The sequence below is a fragment of the Corvus brachyrhynchos genome, unplaced genomic scaffold (genome assembly GCF_000691975.1).
Source record: "Corvus brachyrhynchos isolate BGI_N302 unplaced genomic scaffold, ASM69197v1 scaffold152, whole genome shotgun sequence".
In the NCBI taxonomy this organism is placed as follows: Eukaryota; Metazoa; Chordata; class Aves; order Passeriformes; family Corvidae; genus Corvus; species Corvus brachyrhynchos.
Window position 1 is genome coordinate 3,113,730 of NW_008237447.1, and position 9,499 is coordinate 3,123,228.

The 9,499-nt window shown below is 38.5% G+C and overlaps 1 protein-coding gene across 1 annotated transcript in view; it reads right to left on the reverse strand.

Moving 5' to 3' along the window:
- The window catches only part of CADM2 (cell adhesion molecule 2), a 212,297-nt gene that overhangs the window by 50,070 nt on the left and 152,728 nt on the right, over positions 1-9,499 (reverse strand). The window contains exon 9 of the mRNA XM_017731426.1: positions 391-510. Coding sequence (XP_017586915.1) covers positions 391-510 — 120 coding nt within the window. The remainder of the gene's footprint in view (positions 1-390; positions 511-9,499) is intronic.

Below are 9,499 nucleotides of genomic sequence, written 5' to 3' on the forward strand. Positions count from 1 at the left end.
TGAGACACCTAGCTTGTTTTAAATGGTAGCACCCAAAATAACTAGTCTTAAAAGGTCATGTTTGTTTAAAAATAGCTTGCTTGCATTTTACATTAAAGTTAATTTACTAACCTTAAAAAATTAAATGCAAATGTATACAAATAATTTAAGCATCCTGTCAAAGTTCACATACACACTGCTAGAGCAGCGACAACATTCAAGGTCATGTGAAATCCTTCTTAACCCACGTATCACCCTGTGGATTATTCTGTTAAATACATACTGAACTAAAATGCTTGCACCCTCTATTTAGCAAATTCTATCCTTGTTTAAAAAAAAAAAAAAAAATTAAAGATCTAATTTCCTATTTATCATGTGCTTTCCAGGCCATAACAAAGAAGGATACTGTACCTCTGATGCTGGTGGCTGTTGCCGATGTGGTTGTGCTGGCAGTTAAGGCTACATTGGTTGTGACTGTTGCAGTGGTAAGGGAGGGGATGACAGTAGTGGGAAGCAAAGTGTTGAAAACATCTGGTGAGTGGAAAAAAAAAATATAAAATAAAATCATATCATGCAAACAAAGGAGAAACATAACAGTGGTTTAATTTGTAAATACAAGTATGTTGAAAATGACTAAATTAAAACATGATTAACATAAATTATTACAGGTACAACAGAGTACCTTTAAATTCTTGACATTTATCACTCTCAATTTTTATAATCAATCTTTGAGCACACAGAATTTAAAACTGTTAAAATGACCAAGTTTCCACAGAACTAGAGAGTGACAGTTTAAGTGACAAGAATCCATTCTTCGCTGAGCCATTTTAAATGTCTCACAGTAGAAACCATATACAGATGAAACATGCTGTGTCAGAGTGGGAGATGAAGAAAACAACACCATCATGCTAAAATAAACACACACATGTTAACGAGAAATGGCTGTATGTTAAAACACCCACTTTCAGACAGACTCAATGAAGGGAAAAAGGGGAGAAAATGCTACTAACTATAAGAGCTGCTTTTTCCGGATTGCTTTTCTTCTTCCCACACATTTGCTTAAGACACAGTTGTCTGCTAAGATCCAGAGCAGAGTATATTTCAAAATCTTTACCCTAATTAGCAGGCACAGTCATCATTCAGTCATCCTTAATGCTTACAATGTATTGTTAGTACACATCAGTATTTTTCTAAAACAGCTTCGAACTAAAAATCAGAAATGCTAATAATATTACTGATAAAAAATCCTGCATCCAAGTCAGAAGAAATGCATGGTCCTGATGACAGCATCCTATAAAACCCTTCAGATTTTGCTCAAGCAAGTGCAGGTATGCCAGGATTAGGAGCACGACTGCTTCGCTGCAGAGGAACCAACAATGCCTGATGCAGAATGCTCCAGTACAGAGCAGAACATAATCAGATGTACACATAGAAAATACTTTGATTACACTGCCAAAAGCAATAAAGACCAATAGGACTTTGCTTATAAGGTGATTGCAGGTTTTAAAGAACAAGCAAACAGAAGCTCTGAAGAGAACTAGATAAAAGCACTTCTGTGAAGACATAAAAAGCATCTGACATTTTTCAGATTATTTATACTGCAGGTTTGAAAGGAAGGACTCATTTCTCAGCAGTTGATGGTAAGTAACCCATTCCATACTGATTTCACTGAAAATATTTCTGAAGGGTGCTATTCAGTGCAATAAAAGAGCAAAAGTCTGACCCACAATCTGTCTTCCCTTGCTGTGAAAAGAAATGCAATTGGTCCCTGAGTACCATCAATTCTGACTGAAATCAATGGAAGCTGAAGTAGCTCAGAGCTTTTCAGTATTGGGCCCAACAGAACACCCTTCAGACACAGGGTCCTTGAGTTCAGCATTGCATAATTACTCTCTTAAGGCTTCAAAGTAGCATGCTTACCTTATTTCCATGCTGGACGACAGATTATTTTCCAAGTTTAAAAGTTAGTTAATATCTGTAAGTCACCTAGGATTTTCTGTACTCCTCTAGTTTTGATAAAAACCACCACTATCCTCTCTGGAATCTAGATTTGTGTGATGTTCTACTTCTGAAGCCACCAGAAAACATCATAAGATCCATCTTTCATCTGTTGTACACTGATATTTATTCTAATTCCCAGTATAAAATATTCTCCAGCCAGAAAAATTAGAACAGACTTTAAAAAACCCCCACCAATATAGCCACATTAATCACCAGGAAAAATGATAACACTACCTGGAGTGTGACTACCACAATAATGAAATAGAACTGAGTATAACAAGCATTAGAAATAAATTAACATGTTGAAAAGATACATGTCACATGTACTGATCTATGCAATTTCTTCTCATAAAGGGAAACTCATTCCCTGATAAGTCTCTGTTAAAAATTAAATCAAACAGAAAAAAAACCCCACCTACTTCATCAGGAGAGCAAAACCTTGTTTATTAGGAAAGCTTTACACATCATTCTTGTACGTAAAACCAATTAGTGTGACTCACGGTCCCATTCATTATCTTTCTTAAATATACCAATTACTTAAGACTGCAATGACAAGTTATGGTTTTATGACAGTGCTATCCAATCTGCAAGCACACTGTTTACCTGTTTCACCAAATAATGGCTTAAATGAATCACTGGTGAACTTAGAACTTTCTGGGTTTTTCTTCTGATCAAAGTATTTCAAACAAGATTTCTTATTTTAAATGAAAGGCTATCTAAGAAGCATTCTAAGTAACAAGAACTAGGATATGTCAGTTTTTTAATATAATGGGATCTCCTCAGATTAAGAATAATGAAAGCTTGTGCAGAAATTAGCTTCCTGATGAAAGTCATAAACTCTGATGCCAAACAGCAAAATGGAAGCCTGGCAGAAGTCTTAAAGAAAAACATATCTTATCAAAAGGGATGCAAAAACAAGGGATAGCCTTCAGTTTCTTTCTTTGCAGAGTGAGGCGAAATTCACTGTGCAAACGACTGCAGTCTGTCTGCTTGCTCACAGCATTAAAAGGACTTGCTCCTAAAGACCAGAGCACAAGAGAGAAACCAGGAATCAGCAGCCTGAGGAGCATTACGTTGCCCAAGCAATGAAATCTGAGCTTGTTCTGGACTCAAGAAATGTTTGGTTTGTACCAGCTTAGGTTCAAGGCTCTGCCCAGTGGAATTACTTCATTAATAACATGAGAGTCTGCAACAGGAATGTGCAGAGTAACCAAATAGCTCGTAGCTCTCCAGGCAACACTTTTTGGAATGCTTGCACCATATCCTATCCTTAAATCCTACTTTGGACAGCCCAGACCCAGGCACAGCACTCTGAAATGATCCCCACATTTAAAAAACTTGGGTGTATGGTGCCTGCTGAGTCTGACAGAAAGGCTCCTCCCACCAGTTCTTCCAAGATTTATGGATGCTCATGAAAACTTTGTCCTTGCCTTGAAAAGGCTTTTGCATAAGAGAATACAGAATATGCAGTTCAAGAAATAAACTAGAAGTAATGTACAGTGCTCCTCAGTCTCTCATCATGCATTGCAGGTGTAGGAGGTAAATGGGTTTGGAAGTTCCCAAAAAACATGGACTACAGATACAAAAAAAAAAAAAGATACTTAACCGCACAGGCTTCTGTTTAAGCCATATGGATCACTGTGCTTCATAGAGGGTGTGCTGTTCCATTTTATGCCAAAAAAGAGAATTACAATTTGACTTGTTTCTAGTCCTGTAGGACTTCTGGTCATTTTTTTTTAAATGCAAGACAAACCTATCTTGTTTCACCAGCGAGGAACACGTTATCATCCAGAACTCCTTGCTGGCAGCTGCTCAGAACATGCTATCTCAGGGACTACGTAGATTTGTCCTCTTGAGCTTTCTGTCAGGGAGGATCTTAACAGAATGGATTTGCAGATTTCTGCCCAAGAAATCTGTGTTGGAGTGAAACTTAATTCCATTTCCTTGTCTTGCAATTTCTGATTCTAGTTGTACACAATGTTCAGCTGAAAATGAATTTTTGTTTATGTCTCTCATGCCACCAAATACCAAGGATCATTACGATCAAGGGACTTTGCAGAGTGGAACTTTTTAATTCAAGTAGCCATACCCAAATCACTGCACCAGACTGCTAGTTCAATAATACTAAGGTATTAATCCTTAGCCTCCTGTGAAGCAGAAAATAGCTATATTTTGCAGATGGGGAACCAAAGAAGATAGAAACACCATGCTCAGAGATCTAGAAGTCAAGCAATAATTGTCTCCATTAATTTTGAAACCTCACTTCTAAAGTGGATGTTTGTTGACAGACCAGATATTCAGTGAAAAATCCAATAATGTAATTAAGTTGGTATTAATTTCATCATCCTGCTAGCTTTGAAATGCAAATAATTCATGGAGAACTAATTGTTTCCATAAAAGCTGTTGGAAACAGAAAAGGGGTTGACCTTCATGCCAAGGGACATACATGGACTCTTTGTCACTTATGTTCCACAGGTTATACATGTGAGGCTTGAACAGGATATTCAGTAAGAGAGATGGGCTCCTGACCTCTCTAGTGGCACAGGGAGGCTTGAGCTGAGCTGCAAATGCTCAGCCAAGAACCCTCATTTCAGTGAGGACCTGACATAATGTCAGAGCTCAGTGCCTGCAGAGACTGAGGAGGGCTCTGGAAAGGTGTTCCTCATGGCCACTGCTGCCTGTTAACAAGCCACAACCTGGAGCCAGGGGAGGGCAGCCAGCAGGTAACCTGAAGGCTAATTCCCAATGGATGGCGGAAAAAGGGGGAACACCCAATCTGGGCTCGGTGTGGAGGCGCCTCTTCAGCAGAGGCACAGATGCCAAGTGCTTAGGAGTCGCAGAGCAGTGTTGTACAAGATCGGCTCAAAGCAGTGTCGAGCCCACCTGCTCAAAATTTCCTGTTTGCTTTTCCTTCTTTCTTGAATTGATGCTGCGTTCTCCTTGCTAAGGCAGAAGACATCCATCCATTTAAGTGCAGGGAGCCTGGATAATTTACTCTCCCTGCCAATTTGGCCCTAAGCATTTTTACTCTCCATTTCCAAAGAAATGAGAAATGGTTCTGTTTGGTTTAGCGGGCTTATGTGAAAGATAGATCTGACCTATAGAAAATATTTGACTTTTTGGGTAAAAACACAACCGATATTTTGACATGACTGAGCACAAATCAGACAACAATAGCTGCAGTTGATAAAAATGTAAAAGCTTTTGTTTCAAGCCTGACAAAGGCTGACAGAAAAATTAAAGGACAGAGTGATAATGATGGATGGTCCTTGCTGTATTTTGACTGAGAATGAAAGAAATTTTAAGTGGTAAACTGAACTGAGTGATGACCTACCTGGGAAACAATCTCACTACTCTGTGAAAAATTTAATCAGTCTGTGGTATGTAGCACTAAATAATTTAGCAAGGTTTTAAATTCAAAGGGAGCTGCATTTACCTTGCTCCAAGAAAATGGGATTGAACAAAAGGATCACTCAGCTTGAACATCATGTGCCAATAGCTCCTTAGCACTTAGACTGAATGATCATGAATGCTCATGGACATGAGGTCAAGGGGTTCTTTTTACTAATTGATTCAGATTTATGAAACTCTGAAATGGCAATTATGTGCTTGACATTTTTTGCTAGCAAATCAGATGTCATTAAAAATATCCAAACCCTTTTAACAAAAGCTCCATGTAGATCTATATCCTTAGTTATACCAATAAAGTCTTCCGGTGGATAAGTTCATGTTGCAATATGTACAGCTGGACTAAAATGGCTAAAAATTAGGCACTGAAACGAACAAATTAGGAACTGGAAAGAACAATAGCTTTCTTTTCTTAGAGAAAGTTTTATACCTTGCTGGTCGGTTTGTGGTTTGTTTTTTAGATTTCTTCCCTGTTTCAAAAGCAACAGGTTTTAGTAGCAAATGAAGGAGGAAGAAGTATTAAAAATTACAGCAAAAAAAGACTGTTTCCTTCTGTTTTCAAAGAGCCAAGCAAAAAACTGGAATCTACACATCCCTGGCCCACATTCTCTAATTAGAAAGTTAAGAATATAACTCAAAAGAACAAAGCCAATTTCAGTATTAGCACTTAGCACTGGCAGTATGGTGTTGTCCCAAATCACTTAAAATGAGGGCCTGATATCACACTGTGGCACATTTTACAACACATGCTCTGATCAGAATTGCTCATGACAAAATAAAAAATGCTATGAATATGAAAAAACAAGGTGTAGTAGCAAGTTATTTCTGATTATGCCATCTCATTTGACACTGAAATATGAAGAAGAAGTTAGCTGCCCTAAATTTTCTTGAAAGAACTCCTGTAGCGAATATCTCATTTATTTTGTGCACCAGAGCAACAGCAGGACTCACAAAGACCACAGGTGTGTGAAAGGCTGATTTTCCACAAGTAAAGCCAGGTCAGGCTCAGGACAGATGAGACAGCTGTCAGAAAACAAGCAGCTGTGGCTCTCAGGCTGCTGAGAAGGAAGAAGCAGTGGGATGGAAGTGCCTCAATGTGGTAGGAAAGACATGGCAAGGGAGGGTAAGTTTGCAGGGCTGAGAGCAGTGACCAGCTTTGACTTCTCTCCTCCCCCAAGATGCATCTGCCCAGACCCAGGTCAGCTGTAGATAGAGCTGTGGGGCCTTGGGCCAGGCAGGCAGGAGGGGTATTTAGGTAAAACCCACCTCTGGCACCTTCTGTGGGCACCCTACCAAGCAGAATATGCTGAGTAGGGGCAGCACCCACCCTTCCCCTTGCACAGATCAGAATCTGAGATTTAGTAGACACTGGGACTATGTGCTTTATAATGCTCATGGGTACTTGCTAAAAATTCCAAGAGTAGCAGTAAACACAGAAAGGAAAGGTCTTTTTTTTTCTTTAAGGGATATTAAAACGTGACCTTTCTGCACAGCACCAGATGTTGCCCCAAACATGGCTTTGTCATCTGGAGACTGGGGCAGTCTGCTGCACACACAGTTGGCAGAGCTGCACAGAGGGACCACAGGAAGCCTGAACGAAGCATTTCACAGGAAAGCATCTAACATGAACATTTGAGTATTGCACTGGTGGCTCATAGCTTTTAAAATGTCGGCTCTGACCTTTGAAGCCCTCAGTGCTTACTTTAGGGATCATTTTGCTCCCCACAGCACTCCACTGAATTTGCTATCATCAAAAGCACTCTGACTGCAGCTCCCTTGAAACAGAGACAGAAGTTTGCAATGAAGGCCTGGAGATGCTGGAACACGCTCCCATTTCACCGTCCGTCAGACTCATTGTTTGTCACCGGCCCAGCCATTTAAAAAGCTCCCTGTCCCTGCTCCCAGTGAAGCAGAAGAATAAAAGGTGACATAATGTACTGTCTCACAATACATTTACCTATTGCTGCTCACTTTTGGTGGGGAAGATTGTATTATCTGCAACATTTGGACTGTAGGAAGCTAATAGGCTGTAATGCCTTATTTCTTAATTTCTATTTGTGCTGAAACCAGGTGACACACACAGAACATAAAGGGATAGATTTGACAAAATAACAACTTAACCAGGTGATTAGATATTGAAAATTATGTTAGTGCAAGAAAAATTTAAATTCTCAAGTAGGCAAATTCTTTAATACCGAAGAGTCTGTTTTCAGGCCCTCTAGGTTTTACTTTATTAATGGTTATTAGTGCAAGATTTACCTCTGAGGCCAAATCAAACCAAGTATTCAACAGTAAGATTAATCTTCAGTTTTCTGGAGTTATATGAATATAATGCAGATTTCAAATTACTCCAGAAGTACTGTAAGGCCTAATTTTTTCCCAAACTTGGCATAAGTTTTGCCAGCAGTTGAAAAAGGTCCTTTCCAATTCAATAGTAGTAAAAATAACAAAGCCTATTATTTTAAAGAAGTCAACCCATCACAAGACAGACAGAGATAGATGAGATAGATATCTCATTAAAGTAGCTACAAATACTGCACTGAAGCTCATGCAACTTGCCTGGAAGAAATTAAGTAAAATTTGCAGAGCATGCAACAGGCTAAGAAAAAGAATTTGGTAATTCAACATTTTAAAAAAATAAAAAGGTAAATTTTTAGAGTGTTTTTTGACACTAGAGCCTCAAATGAAGATGCTCTACTTATAAAAGGTATCTCTGTATATGTCCTGCTTGTTCACAACTCTACATTAACAAAAGCAGAAACAGTAAAGAATGGACCTCTGCCTTGAGGATCTGTGAGACCATTTTTTGGGCAGTGCAGACCAAACTTTAGGAAAAAAGAGAGTATTATTCCCACTTCACAGCTGGGGAAATGAACACAGAAGAATTAAGTGGAATGTCTTATAATCTGTGACATTTTTTGGGCAGTGCAGACCAAACTTTAGGAAAAAAGAGAGTATTATTCCCACTTCACAGCTGGGGAAATGAACACAGAAGAATTAAGTGGAATGTCTTATATTTTACAGGGGCGTTCAGAACAGATCTCCTGAGGCTCATTTTAATCCTCTGCTAAAAAAAAAAACCCACCATAAAACCAAAACCTCTCAAAATTGCATTTAAAAAAGCAGTTGTCCTTATACCTGCAGTGCCAATTTCACTGCATTCAGGACAAAATGTTACCACAAAAGCCACCAAACATCTTGTATAAATAAAGCCAGCACAATTTTCCCCAGAAGCATACCATTCTATCAGTATTAATACGGTTTTCTAGGCCCATTGCCACTGCTTAAAAATCACATTAAGGCTGTGATGTTCATTTTCATTCTTTTTAAGTAAGCAGACAAGCCATATTTCCTTGTTTTTCCAAGCCATAAAATAGGGGTATTCAAAATTAAATGAAATAAAGTACCAGCAGCTGGCCCTTGAAAACCTATAAGGAAAAGCTAATGCACAATACAAATTCAGACACCAGCAGCCTTGAACAAAGATGACAGCTTTCTCAGAATGACACTTGACTCTTTCTGCAAACACAAAAAAAAAAAAGAAAAAATTCAAAAAGCTCAGCCAGAATTGCACTGAGAAGAAGAAAGAAGGTATAGAGAATTTTCCAAAATTTCCTTAATTATGGGCACATGTGTTGAAACTAAATGGAGGTAAACAGATTGCTGATCTCTATTTTATTACAATTGCTACTTTCATTTCTCTGAGAAATTCAGGGCAAATCACTGAAGTTGCTTCAACAACTCCAAACTCACTGCAATAATTCTAAGGTTAGTAAAGAGAGATAACAGGGACTGACATTTATTTTAAATAAGTTTATTTCAAAGTAAAACCAAAGGATCCAACACTAATCTGAAGCACTTTATCACAGTGGGATGGCTGTATCTTATTGAAAATCACCTTGGGAAAGTGACTGGCACTTTGCAACCTAAAACATAGATTTTTGCACTTCATGGCACTGTCTTTGACTAATACACTTAATTCTCACATTCCTATCACCAAAGTACACTACCTGAGAAAATAAGGCCCTATCTTTCTAGCTGTCAATCTTTTATGCTCTGTTTTTTGGGTTTTTGGCGTTTTTTGTCCTCAAAAGAGTTCTATACATGTAGT